Raw genomic sequence first — 14970 nt, 5'->3', positions numbered from 1 at the left:
CAAACGCCGCACAGACAGTGACCCAAGACAGGAATTGAACTCAGGTCCCTGGCGCTGTGAGACAGCAGGGCTAACAAAGAAAATAACAGTACAGGAACAGGCCCTTCGGCCCTCCAAGCCTGCACTAACCATGCTGCCCAACTGAACTAAAACCCCCTACCCTTCCAGGGATCGTATCCCTCTATTCCCATCCTATTCACGTACTTGTCAAGATGCCCTTTAACCACTGTGCCAACCTAAGTATCTTGTTATTTCAAACGATAGCACTTGCTGGCTTTCTCTACCTCCAATCCACTCTATGATGCTCTTACCTCTGGGAAGAATTAATCGTGCAGTCTCCATTTATTCCAAGATCCAACTTTGGAATGAAATTAAGTCCAGGTGGGCGCCACTGGCAAGAGGAAAAACAGAATGTTTTACTTTTTACCTGGGAAAACTCAAATACAATCAATAGCTGAAGTTACAGCAAGAAGGATCAACTGCAACCAGAGATGTTTCAAGAGGGCTCACGATAATAGAGATCATTGGTAAACATGAAAAGGCATTAAATTGGAAATAACCTTGTGACTTATTGGGAGGCAAATAAAGAAAATGGAAACATAATCTGAGTAGCAGGATATGACAAGTGATGTTCCCCACTATACTGAGATGGGATAATTTTGTAATAAAATAATTGAGGGGAATAAGACAGCTAAATTAGTTTTCATTATGTACATCAATAATTTGGATACACCAGCACAGTTGTATACCAGCAGATATAACCATATCAATTCATTAGCAACTCACCCAATTATGATATCCCTCCATTCCCAGGCTGCTCATGTGACTATCCAGGTAATTCTTAAATTATGCCAGTGTGTCTGCCTCCAGCACCCTATTTGGCAGCGCATTCCAGGCCCCCACCACCCTCTGCGTAAAAAATGACCCTCTGATATTTGCCACATATTCCCCTACTGAAACTTTTGACGACCTGGCCAGGCTCATTTCCCAGAACTAGGTCCAGTATAGCCCCCTCTCTAGTTGGACTGTCTATATACTGTTCCAAAGACCCTTCCAGTACACAACTTACAAATTCCTCCCCATCCACACTGCCAGCTCTAAGCACTTTCCAGTCCATACCAGGGAAATTAAAGTCTCTCACTACAACAACCCTATTTTTTCTGCACCTATCCAGAATCTCCTTACACATCCGTTCCTCCACTTCCCATGGGCTGTTGGGTGGCCTGTAGTACACCCCCAGCATAGTGATTGCACCCTTCCTGTTTTTGAGCTCCACTCACAGTGACTCATTGCATGATCCCTCTAAATTGTCCACCCTCTGCACTGCTGTAATATGCTCCCTAACTAATATCACTACTCCCCCACCTCTTTTAAACCCTCTTCTGTCTCGCCTAATACATTTATACCCCGGCATATTCAGCTGCCAGTCCTGTCCTTCTTTTAACCAAGTCTCCGTCACTTCAACCACATCCAAATTCCGGGTAAGCATTAAGGCCCTAAATTCATCTGTCTTACCCATTACGCTCCTCGCATTGAAGCGATCGCACTCCAGACCTCCAGGCCCACTCAGGTCACCCTCCTCCAAAATGCTCTTCTTCTTAGCTAGCTTTACCCTGGCACCCAGCTCGAACCCAGCCTCACTGCTTACTGACCTATTGTTTTGATCCCCACCCCCCCGCCACACTAGTTTAAACCCTGTCGGAACACTATTAAAACCCCCAGCCAGGATATTTGTGCCCTTCCAGTTAAGGTGTAATCCATCCTTTCTGTACAGGTACCATCCTCTCTTGAAGACTTCCCAATGATCTATGAATTTGAAACCCTCCCTCTTGCACCATTCCTTTGGCCACGCATTCAACTGTAGAATCTCCCTGTGCCTAGCCTCACTAGTGCTAGGCACCACGAGCAGTCCAGAGATTGCTACCCGAGAGGCCTTACTTATTAGCCTAGCACCCATCTCCCTGAATTGCTCTCATATGACCCTCCCTGCTCTTTCTACCTACGTCATTTTCACCAACGTGTACAATTACATGTTTGATCACCTTCCTTTTTCAAAATGCGATTTGTTGCAATTCCCCATTATATTCAGAAGTGATGTGCAGAAATCTCATTTTAATGACACTTAAACATTTCAACCTGGTTGGTGATCATATTGCAAATAATTCATCACTACATAACAAGAACTCAAGATTGTATTTCTCTTTTATTTTTAAAAGATGCAGTACTGTAGTGCCTGTGTAAAATTCAGCATATAAAAAGGTGGCTATGCACCAGAACGGTTTGGGTTGACCGTTGTTGCTTCTTGCTTTATAGATATTCTCACTATTGCAATTTACGAAGTGCGATTTTCCTTCCTTTTCTTTGGCAGGTTCATCAACCTCTGGAATAGCACTCCAGATCACGTGGAGAGAATGTAGATTCACTGCGGCCCTTCAAGAGAAAAAAATCAACGAGACAAGCTGCTGACAGTGGGAGAAATCTTTAGTTACACAATGTACGTGGAGCACTGGCTATGAAAGATGATGATATCTGTTATTGCTGCCTCTGGGAGCTTGTTCAAATATTTTTGAGGGTTGTACAGATCAGAACATATGATTTACAAATCCGATTTTGAAAAGTATGGCTCAACCTGGTCTCAAGTTAGAAAATCTAGGAAAGACTTTGAGATATAGTACACAGATGCACATCTTAGACAGTGTTAAGATCCTTTGAAATCCTGCATTTTCTACTACCAGCAGCTAGCTTACAAGCCCATGGTGACTACCTTCTCCTCCCTTTGGAGGATGTTTATTTGTCACCACTCCTCGGATGATCTGGCCTGTGCCAAAATCATTGCACTATTAAAGCAATTTGCATCATACAAAACTCACAATGATTCAAACAAATGATTTTAAAAATTGACACAGAAGATGGCAAATATTTGTGGTTACTCACAATATGTGCAGGATGAATAGATAGTCCAAGGTGAACCCTTCTATAACTCAGCTCTTTCAACATATTAATCCCTGTAAGAAGATAAATGTAACGGAGTATAAAATAGGATTCAAAAACAAAACGTCCTTTTGTTAAAGCATTGCGCCCTTCTCTAGTTTTGTTGGGATGTGGTCTCCAGGCACCAGCCATCCTTTGTCATTTCACTCAACCAGCATTATTCACAAACACATTGTGACCACCCTGTGCCTTTAAGAAATGGATGTCTGTCCCGTTTCTTGTGCAGGATTTGTTTTAACAGTCAGTTCTATTATTGGTACCATTTTGTCTATAAGTGGCAGCCTATTGACACTGCAGAAGCATAATTGATCTTAACAGCTGGAATATTTGATTTAACCTGGGCTAATGTAGTGTTGTTGTTTTACTGTTTTCCCCTGGGGTTTTTCAGAGCTGAGTTTGATTAGGTTGACAGACAGGAAAAGTCCTGTGATTGGGAAGGGCTAGGCTCAGAGAAAAAACAAGCTCAACTGCTATTTGTGAGCTGTCCAGACAAGTAGTTCTCTCTCTCCCTAAAGATTGGAGACTGGAACCTGCCAGAAAACAGCTTGCTTTCTCTGAAATTGACTCCCTCTCTCTGGAGGCTGCTGTATAGGAGTAAGAACACAGGTGTCTTTCTGTATCTGTCCAGAGGGATTAAAAGGCCCGAAATCTATTAAGCACGAGTTGACTTTTTTGTGCTGACTTATTCTGAAGAGGTATTTATGTCTGTGAGGATATTATTTACATTGGAAATATAAATAGCTCTTAAGAATTACACCCCTGGTCATGTTTATGTATTTTCAACTGGTAAAGGTTATACTGATTTCTTGTTACATTTTAACTGTGCTATTGTTTTAATAAAAGCTTACTAATGGATCAAATCAAATCATACCTGGACTGAAACACCTTATGCCAAAATTAAAAAAGTTGAGGTCTAGGCTAACTTCACAACACACCGTGGAGCTTCAGATCTGGTCCCCAACAAAATCCATGCAGAAGATATGGGAGACATACCCAAACGTGCCTTGCCCGCACTTCTCGACAGGAATAGTGAAGCCAACGTGGTCTCTACTGTTTTCCTAGCCCGGAGTCAACCAAGTCAACCCAGCTGAAACGCCAGTACTGCTGCTGCACTTACAATCTGACAGAAAATAGAAGCTGGGAATCCACTGCTGTGTGTAAAGCTTGATTCTACAACAGGCAGGGCGCTTGCTGGCAGAAATGTTACAGGAGCTATTTATTGTCTACTTGGTTATAGTATGAACACTGCACATATCACACATTATAAAAAAATCAGATTACCATCTCTTGTCAACCAATACATAGAACCATCTGCTACCCAGTAAACCTTACATATTGCCCCCAAGCCATAATCCTGTCAGATCATAAATAACACCCCAACTTTTCAGATAACTGGATTTACAGCAATCTGTGCACGCCAGGGCTTGTAGTGCAACAAGCTCTAAACCAGGCAGCATACTGTCTACAAAAAAACTAATAAATCATATACAAATAAAGAACTTTGACTCATTTTTTGGCTTCCGAATATCTTTGCTCAAATGGAATGGCGTTGGGGAAACGATCTGGAGAAATTAGTGGGGCAAAATGGGAAGAATTTGGATTACAACATTAACTGACAGGTGAAGCACACCTCTTCCAACATTAACCCAGCCTTTAGCTCAGCATCTGACGTCAGTAAGTTCTTAAAGGCTGATCAAATCTTTCTTGTCTTCCAGGTTACAATCATGCTGGCAAAAACGCAACAATTGCTTAAGAGATAGTTGAATGCTGTGGTGAAAACATTGTAGCATTGGCATTCTGGACCAATTCATTGAGGAACCAAAAAGGGAATAAGCTATCTTGGATTGGGTATTGTGCAATGAGACAGGATAAGTTGGCAGTCTAGTTTTGAGAGAACCCTTGGGGATGAGTGACCATACATGATCGAATTCTTTACCAGGTGGGTAGTGAGGTAGCTGATTATGAAACCAGGGTCCTGAATCTCAATAAAGGTAATTTATGATAGTACGAGGCTTAAGTTGGCTATAATGGATTGAAAAAACATTACTGCAAGGAAGGATAATGGTAGGCATTCAAGGAATGAAGAGATGAACTCAAAGTTGATTATTCCTATATGGCACAAGTGTGGAAAGGGAACTGTGGCCAAAACATGGCTTACAAGGGAAATCTGAGATAATGTTAGATTCAAAGAAGAAGCATATTAATTAGTAAGAAAAAGCAATAGACTGGATTGGGAACAGTTTAAAATTCAGCAAAGATGGTCCAAGGGATTGATTAAGAAAGAAAAATAGAGTATGGAAGCACGTCTGCAAGAAACATTAAAAACTGACTGCAAAGATTTTTATAGGTATGCAAAGAAGAAAAGATCACAAAAAAGATGTAGGCCCTTTACAATCAGAAACAGGAAACTCATAATAGGGAAGAAATGGCTGAGGAACTAAATTCGTACACGAGTCTTCACAAAAGAAGACATGAATGATATACCAAAGTTCTGAGAAACACAAGTTTTAGTGAGGGGCTGAAGGAAAGTAGTAGAGAAATGGTTTTGGAGAAATTAATGGGATTGAAGATGGAAAAATCTCCAGGGCCTGATAATCTTCATCCCAGAGTATTTAAGGAAGTGACCCTAAAAATAGTAGATTGGTGTCTATTGGTGGGCACTTTCCAAAATTCTTTGAAATCTGGAATGGTTTCTACAGATTGGAGGGTAGTTAACGTAAGCCCACTTTCAAAAAGGGAGGTAGAGAGAAAACAGGGAACTATAGACCAGTGAACCCAGCAGGAAAGTTGCTAGAGTCCATTATCAAGGATTTCATAGCACAGCATTTGGAAAGCTGTGGTGAAATCAGATAAAGTCAGCATGGGTTTACGAAAGGGAATCATGTTTGACAAATCTACTAGAATTCTCTGAGGATATAACTAGTTGGGTTGACCAGGACGAAATTGGTGGATGTGGTTTATTTAGATTTTCAGAAAGCTTCGACGAGGTCTCACGTAACAGATTATTCTGTAAAGTTAAGTGCATGGGATTGTGGATAGTATCTCGAGATGGTACAGCAGGCAGTAAAGAAGGCAGTAAAGAAAGCTGGTTAGCAGACTGGAAGCAAAGGGTTGGAGTAAATGGGTCTTTTCTTGATTGGTGGGGCAGTGACTAGTGGAGTGCCTCAGGGATGTATGAACGTAGAACACTACAGCACAAACAGGCCCTTTGACCCACAAGTTGCACCGATCATATCCATACCTACCAGGCCATAGAACTATCTGTAACTCCCAATCCCATTAAATCCCATGTACTCACCCAGAAGTCTTTTAAAAGACCCCAGCGAGTTCGCCTCTACCACCACCGACAGCAGCCGATTCCACTCACTCACCACCCTCAGCGAAAAATGACAGGACCTCAGCTGTTCACGATATATGTGTTACTAATTTGGATGAGGGAACTTAATTATCTTCAAATTTGCAGATGATACAAAGCTAGGTGGGAGGATGCAGAGATACTTCAAGTGACTTGAGTGGGCAAATACTTGGCAGATGCAGTATAATGTGGATAAACGTGAGGTTATCCACTTTGGTAACAAAAGTGGGAAGGCAGATTATTTGAATGGGTGTAAATTGAGAGATGGATACTCAATAATACATTGATGTCATTGTGCATCAATCGCTGAAAGTAAGCGTGCAGGTACAGCAGGCAGTAAAGAAGGCAAATGGTATGTTGGCCTTCATTGTGAGAGGATTTGAGTGAAGGAATAGGGATGTTTTACTACAATCGGGCATTAGTGAGGCCACACTTGGGAGTATTGTGTGCAGTTTTGGTATCCTTATCTGAGGAAGGATGTTCTTGCTGTGAAGGGAGTGCAGCAAAAGTTTACCAGGCTAATTCCTGGGATGGCAGGATTGTTAAATTGGTTAGGATCAGGTTCGTTGAAGTTTAGAAGAGGAAGAAGGGATTGCAAAGAAACTTCTAAAATTCTAATAAGGTTAGACAGGATAGATTCAGAAAGAATGCTCCTGATGGAGGGGGAGAATGAACTAGGGGTCATCATTTGAGAATAAGGGGTAAACCTGAGGTTAGGGGAAAAGGCCTCGCCCAGAGCGATGAATCTATGGAATTCAGTATCATAGAAAGTAGTTGAGGCCAAAACATTCTCTAATTTCAAACAGGAAGTAGATATAGCTCTAGGGGCTTAAAGGATCAAGGGATACGAGGGGGAACGTGGAATCAGAGTATTAAATTTGATGATTAACCAAGATCATAATGAATGGTGGAGCAAGCTCAATTGTCTGAACGGACTTCAATTTTCCACGTATGGTTCAGGTGAATGAGCAGGAATGATTTTCAAGACATGATTGCTACAAGACATCCTCTCTGAACTCTGGAGTTTGGTACAATTTTGCAAATTCCAGTGTTGTATCAATTTGCATTAGCAAAGCTGAAAAACCCAACTTTCATTTGGCTGTCCTCAAGTGTCTTTTTTGCACCATCTCCAGAGCTTCAACACACCTCAGTAATGAGAATTCAGCACCATCCTCATCACTAGTATTCGCTACAGGCTTAAGCATAGGCATTTTGCAATGCATGTTGTAGTATAACTGTACAGTTCAGGAGTCTATTTGATTTCTCACTCTAGCAATGAACACAGTATACTGACGTGTCTAGTTCCTTATTAGATAACATGCACTTTTTCTTTCCATGTGAAATATTGTACATTTCTAACTACACAAAGGAATTGAATGGATATTTGTAAATTGCAGATGACACTAAACCAGGTGGCAGTGTGTGCTGTGAGGAGGATGCTAAGAGACTGCAGGGTGACTTGGACAGGCTGGCTGAATGGGCAAATACAATATAATGTGGATAAATGTGAGGTTATCCATTTTGGTGGCAAACACAGGAAGGAAGATTATGTGAATGGTGGCAGTTTAGAAAAAGGGGAAGGAAGTAACCTGGATGTTATGGTGGAACAGTCACTGAAGGTTGGCATGCAGGTACAGCAGGGAGTGAGGAAAGCTAATGACATGCTGGGCTTCATAGCAAGAGGATTTGAGTATAGGAGTAAGGATGACTTGCTGCAGTTATACCAAGCCTTGGTGAGGCCACACTTTGGATACTGTGTGCAGTTTTCGTCTCCTAGTCTGAGGAAGGGCTTTCTTGCTATTGAGGGAGTTCAGCAAAGGTTCACCAGACTGATTCCCAGAATGGCAGGACTGATATATGAAGAGAGACTGGATCGATTGGGCTCGTATTCACTGGAACGTAGAAGAGAGGGGATCTCAGAAACATAAAATCCTGATGGAACTGGACAGGCTAGATGCGGGAAGATTGTTGCCAATGTTGAGGAAGTCCAGAACTCAGGGTCACAGTCTAAGAATAAGGGGTAAGCTATTCAGGACTGAGATAAGAGCTTCGCTGAGAGTTGTGAATCTGTGGAATTCTCTACTACAGAAAGCTGTTGAGGCCAGTTTCTTAGATATGTCAGAGGGGAGCTGTATGTGGCCCTTGTGGCTAAAGAAATCAAGGGGTATGGAGAGAAAACAAGAGCAAGATACTGAAAAAGTGCATGATCAGCCATGATCACACTGAATGGTGGTGCAGGTTCGAAGGGCTGAATGGCCTAACCCCGCATCTATTTTCTATGTTTCATCTACTGCTCCCTCACCTACCTATTATCCCCTCGACTTACTTTGCAAGTTCCTAGTCTCTCAGACATTATCTAATTTCCACAGTATGTACAACAGAAAACAGGCATCCACCAAGACCCAATAGGTCTGGTAATGGCAATCAGCATCTACTTCACAGTGCAATGCAAATCTGGGGCAAGGTTTTAGCAGAAGGGAGCTGGTTCTTCACTTTCTTCCCCAGGCAGCTCCAAGGAAGACAACTTTAAAACATTTCACAGTACCTGCCTGTCTGTTCTGACCATACTTCTGCTCCCATAGATCAAGCAACATGTTGAAATAACGGGGCTGCTCAAAGAACTGGAGATAGCGGGTTGAGTGCTGGCAAGGGAACACCCGTTCAAATTGTCCCCGTCGATTGTACTCATCCTCGGATTCCATTAACATCCGGATATCATCGGGGGTAAGAACATCCAGCAGAGAGGAATAGAAATTCTGAAACATTATATAACAATCATAGCTATAAATATATAAAATCTATATTAAAAATCAAATCATCACCTTTCTGTCTTTCGTATAAGTTCAAAATACAATTATCCGTTAGCATTTGTAATGTGAACGAGGCAACATTTAGACTGTAGACCCTCAGTCAGTCTGATTTCCTTGAGCAGATTGCACATTATGAGAATTAGCACCTCAACGGCACACATGCAAAGAGGTAGTACAGTGCAATGTTACCCTGTATGTTCTGTGCCATGTTCAAATAAAGACTCACTGCATTGTCTGCTATTGTAATTGGAATTTCAGAACCATGCTGGTTCTCAGCACTCTCTTGCAATCTTCAAAGATCTGTCAACTTAACATTACTTCATCTAACAGAGCAGCTTTTCTGCTTCCCCAGCCCACCCCTATCCAAAACAACATTGACCCATCGCCTAGACCTGGGTTTCTCCACTAACAGTACTGTTGGAATCTTTACACAAAGCTTGGTGATGAATGCATTTTGAATGAAGTTAACTGGATCTGAGTGAGCAACAACTGTTTTTGTTAGTGCAACCAATGGCATGGTGGTTGATACAGTGATTAGCACTGCTGCCTCTCAGCACCAGTGCTCCAGGTTCGATCCCTGGCTTGGATCACTGTCTGTGTGGAGTTTGCACCTTCTCCCCGTATCTGTGTGGGTTTCCTCCTGGTGGTCCAGTTTCCTCCAACACCCCAAAGATGTACGGGTTAGATTGATTGGCCATGCTAAATTGACATTAGTGTCAGGGGGATTAGCAAGATAAATAAGTGGGGTTATGAGAATAGGGCCTGGGTGGGATTGTGGTCAGTGCAGACTCAATGGGCTGAATGGTCTCCTTCTGTACTGTAGAGATTCTGTGACCCAGTCTGATTGTCAAAGACCATGGAGATAGACTGGCTGACACACAGAATCAAACATCCTTCTCTTCACTTAATTTACACTCTAAGCACCAAAAAATTCAACAACTCTTATGTCTATTCATCAGAATGACATCAAACATTACATTCTCCAGATGTGCATGAAAAGAAATGCACAGCGATTGATGTACCAGGGACATATGTGCAACAGGTGTATGGGCATCCAGAGTACCTAACGTGCCAAGAACCAGATGAGAGGAAGCCAGTGACAAACAGCAGACTCATTCCCTCTACCTAACACCGGCTTGGGCAGCATGGTAGCAGTGGACAGCACAGTGGCAAGCACTGCTGCTTCACAGCGCTAAGCAGCCAAGTTCGATTCACAGCTTCATTGTCTGTCCAGAGTTTGTACGTTCTCCTCACATCCGCATGGGTTTCCTCTAGGTGTTCCGATTTCCTCCCAAATACTGGTTAGGTGCATTGATCTGAACTGGCGCCGGAGTGTGGTGACTAGCGGAATTTCATAGTAACCTCACTGCTGTGTTAATGTAGGCCTTACTTATGAGTAATAAATAAAACTTTCAAAAAAGATGGAAAATATGGAGAGCAATGTTCTTTTAAAACGACCCATGCAAAACCCAAATCTTAAAACTGGCAAAGCCTTTGGTGAAAAAGTGCATCAGGCTTTTGTTAACAGTGCATTCTATTGAGTATACTGGAGCATCAAGTTGCTGCACCTGCTCAATTACACACAGTTAGATGACAAGATACAGAAGGAGCAAACTCTAACAAATAGAATTCAGACTGTTCAAAATGAATGAACAGTGTGAGATATATAATTAATGATCAGTTGTTATATCAGGGATGGTAATATCTTGTCTCTTTACACTTCTGCAATGAAAAGATTAATTACCAAAGGAGGCGACTTCTGGCTCAGGTAGTAGACTCGCTTCAGTTTCTCGTCTGGAGAAAGTTCATTGCTTTTTGGCGATGTTGGAGAACTACAGAACGAGAAAAAAAAGCAAGGTTTAATTCACTGTACTCAAAAAGGACATTAATGCTGAGGAATTGAAACCTTTTTCCATTTGTGCCACTGTCATGCACTCCCTGCTCAGGTGCAGTACAGCTGGATTCAGCATAAATTTCTATCCTGCGCTAACAATAATCACCCATAACATCTACTGCACCAACTTCCACCTTTCCCTACCTTTTCCATCCTGTGGCCTATTATGAGAACATCAATTAGTATTGTATGGAAGTGGGAAGGGGGGCAGAAAGGCTGGCGATCGGGGGAAGAGGGGGGCTGGGAAACAGGCAGGCTCTTGGGGGTCAGGAAGTCAGTGATCAGGAGGCCGGCGACAGATAAGGGGCAGGGCCAGTGCGCACATGTTGATCTTGCTACTGACAGGTCGGCGCATGCGCAGTGGCCCGCTGAGCACCATGCCGCCAGCTTCTAGGGTGGGTTCAGGCCCCGCCCCTTCCTTATCAGCGTGAATCCCCCTGCGGCACTCTGTGATGCCGAGTGCCAGAGATTCAACAGACTAAGTATGCCCAGAAAACGGGGGAAAATCTCCCACTTGTTGAGCACTTCGTTTTTTTTGGGGGTGAATCACCCCCATATTTTATGGAAATTTTGAAGATTTTGTAAACTGTTGAGATCCACGAGACTGAATTTGCCTTCACACTTTGTGGTATCACTACAGAGAAGCAGCATTCCCTTACCCTGCAGTATAAATATCTCCAACTTTCTATGCCTTTTACCCTTGAAAAACTGGACTCGAAACGTCAGCTCTTTTCTCTCCCCACAGATGCCGCCAGATCTACTGAGATTTTCCAGCATTTTCTCTTTTGGTTTCAGATTCCAGCATCCGCAGTAATTTGCTGTTATTTATTTGAAACAGGGAAGACTTTTTTTGACTGACTCAGGGGTCATTCTGCTGCAGCACAATCAATACCTTCTACACTCTCCCATCATGTGTGTGTTGTATTTGATAAACCTAATCTCAATTTCCTGCTAACCAGCCGTATCCTTTAGCACTTTGTGTGGTTAAATACAGGATGCTTCAATTAATTTAAAGTAATTACGCTACTTGAATTAAGCAACTTCATAAAACAGCATAGGTACTTTGTAAAAAAAAAGACAAATTTAGAGTCACTTTGTTGACATTATTTAGATGATGAGCAAACTGTAAATTGTCTCAGAAATGCTGTCATTTACTGAGGAAAGTCACATACAGACTTGAGATGGAACCATTGACTCATCCATTCAGAGAGCACTACGAAGCAGAACTTGTCAAGATGAGAAACACTGATTTACCTTTTTATGGTTGGAGTTACGTCTTCTTTATGAGGAATAACGAATCCAGCCAGATTCAGAAGATCGCTAATCATCTGTCCCTTAATGGTAACATCCAGCGTGGAATTTGAATGTAGGCTGAGTGCAAGAGGTTAAGAAGATGATTAAAGGTTACATCAACTCAGCAAGAAGATGAAAACCATTTTAAAGGGGTGATCTTATTTAAGTCACTGAGCACCAAAAATGGACTAACTGTAAAGCATTTAAGACTCTGGAAAACCCAATAAACCTTGATAAAAATTTAAAACCATTTATGTTCCATGGGTTGAAACAATTTCAGCAAGTTTACGCTCAAGGACACTGTTCTCATGTTTGTGTGCTGTCGGTCACAGTAACCCTGACCTAGGGAACCGGACCGGGCTGCAGCAGGCAACGGAACCGGACCGGGCTGCAGCAGGCAACGGAACCGGACCGGGCTGCAGCAGGCAACGGAACCGGACCGGGCTGCAGCAGGCAACGGAACCGGACCGGGCTGCAGCAGGCAACGGAACCGGACCGGGCTGCAGCAGGCAACGGAACCGGACCGGGCTGCAGCAGGCAACGGAACCGGACCGGGCTGCAGCAGGCAACGGAACCGGACCGGGCTGCAGCAGGCAACGGAACCGGACCGGGCTGCAGCAGGCAACGGAACCGGACCGGGCTGCAGCAGGCAACGGAACCGGACCGGGCTGCAGCAGGCAACGGAACCGGACCGGGCTGCAGCAGGCAACGGAACCGGACCGGGCTGCAGCAGGCAACGGAACCGGACCGGGCTGCAGCAGGCAACGGAACCGGACCGGGCTGCAGCAGACAACGGAACCGGACCGGGCTGCAGCAGACAACGGAACCGGACCGGGCTGCAGCAGACAACGGAACCGGACCGGGCTGCAGCAGACAACGGAACCGGACCGGGCTGCAGCAGACAACGGAACCAAACCAGACTGCAGCAGACAACGGAACCAAACCAGACTGCAGCAGACAACGGAACCAAACCAGACTGCAGCAGACAACAGAACCAAACCAGACTGCAGCAGACAACAGAACCAAACCAGACTGCAGCAGACAACAGAACCAAACCAGACTGCAGCAGACAACAGAACCAAACCAGACTGCAGCAGACAACAGAACCAAACCAGACTGCAGCAGACAACAGAACCAAACCAGACTGCAGCAGACAACAGAACCAAACCAGACTGCAGCAGACAACAGAACCAAACCAGACTGCAGCAGACAACAGAACCAAACCAGACTGCAGCAGACAACAGAACCAAACCAGACTGCAGCAGACAACAGAACCAAACCAGACTGCAGCAGACAACAGAACCAAACCAGACTGCAGCAGACAACAGAACCAAACCAGACTGCAGCAGACAACAGAACCAAACCAGACTGCAGCAGACAACAGAACCAAACCAGACTGCAGCAGACAACAGAACCAAACCAGACTGCAGCAGACAACAGAACCAAACCAGACTGCAGCAGACAACAGAACCAAACCAGACTGCAGCAGACAACAGAACCAAACCAGACTGCAGCAGACAACAGAACCAAACCAGACTGCAGCAGACAACAGAACCAAACCAGACTGCAGCAGACAACAGAACCACACAGCATTGGAGCCTGTGCAGGGCTCTTTTGAAATAACCATCTGATTAGCCCCATTCTTATAGGATCCAAGATTGGATAGTTAAGGTGAAACCAAGTCACAATTACTTTTCATTACTTACTTGTCTCATGGCTCACCAGCTCATTTGCCTTGTGTCCCAGCTATTCCCTACTTATACGTGCTCAAAAATAATAAATTTGCCCGTTTCTCTTAAATTTAATATAGTTGACAAGACATTAACACCCCACTCTCTTGTTCTTCTCTACAAATGCCTTTTCAGTACGCAGCATATAAGAACATAAGAAATAGGAGCAGGAGTAGGCCGTCTAACCCTTCGAGCCTGCCCCGCCATTCAATAAGATCATGGCTGATCTGTCGTGGCTCAGTTCCACATTCCCGCCCTCTCCCTATAACCTTTAATCCCCTTGCTTATCAAAAACCCATCAACCCGCGTCTTAAAAATATTTAGCGAGGCAGCCTCAACAGGCAGAGAATTCCAGAGATTCACCACCCTTTGAGTGAAGAAGTTCCTCCTCAACTCCGTTCTAAACCGCTCCCCCTTTTATCTTGAGGCTGTGCCCCCTAGTCCTAGTGTCCTTTCTGAGCGGGAAGAGCCTCTCCACCTCTATCCTATCCATCCCATTCATCATCTTGTATGTCTCAATGAGATCTCCCCTCATTCTTCTAAACTCTAACGAGTACAAGCCTAGTTTATTCAGCCTCTCCTCATAGCTCAACCCCCTCAACTCCGGTATCAGCCTAGTAAACGTCCTCTGCACTCCCTCCAAGGCCAAAATATCCTTGCGTAAGTACGGCGACCAAAACTGCACACAGTACTCCAGCTGCGGCCTCACCAATGCCCTATACAGCTGCAGCAAGACCTCCCTACTTTTATATTCAATCCCCCTCGCTATGAAGGCTAGCATCCCATTCGCCTTCCTGACCACCTGCTGCACCTGCAGGCTGGGTTTTTGCGGCTCATGCACAAGGACCCCGAGGTCCCTCTGCACCGTCGCCTGCTGCAGTTTTTCGCCACGTAAGT

At 44.0% G+C, this 14970-nt stretch overlaps 1 protein-coding gene across 3 annotated transcripts in view; it reads right to left on the bottom strand.

The window, feature by feature from the left end:
• Window positions 1–14970, bottom strand: part of ttll4 (tubulin tyrosine ligase-like family, member 4) — an 80896-nt gene that overhangs the window by 1570 nt on the left and 64356 nt on the right. For 2 of the 3 annotated variants that reach the window (XM_080199537.1, XM_080199538.1), the window contains exons 14-18: window positions 12305–12421; window positions 10901–10988; window positions 8892–9102; window positions 2935–3005; window positions 312–391 (exon numbers count right to left, since the gene is read on the bottom strand). In XM_080199537.1, the coding sequence (XP_080055663.1) occupies window positions 312–391; window positions 2935–3005; window positions 8892–9102; window positions 10901–10988; window positions 12305–12421 (567 nt within the window). Of the gene's footprint in view, window positions 1–311; window positions 392–2348; window positions 2431–2934; window positions 3006–8891; window positions 9103–10900; window positions 10989–12304; window positions 12422–14970 lie in introns of those variants that run through there. The other variant, XM_080199540.1, reaches the window with a different exon arrangement.

Source organism: Carcharhinus amblyrhynchos, chromosome 11, assembly GCF_965287045.1.
Source record: "Carcharhinus amblyrhynchos chromosome 11, sCarAmb.v2.hapA, whole genome shotgun sequence".
NCBI lineage: Eukaryota > Metazoa > Chordata > Chondrichthyes > Carcharhiniformes > Carcharhinidae > Carcharhinus > Carcharhinus amblyrhynchos.
Note: the sequence above shows the minus strand (reverse complement) of the source record. Positions and strands in the feature narration are given on the sequence as shown.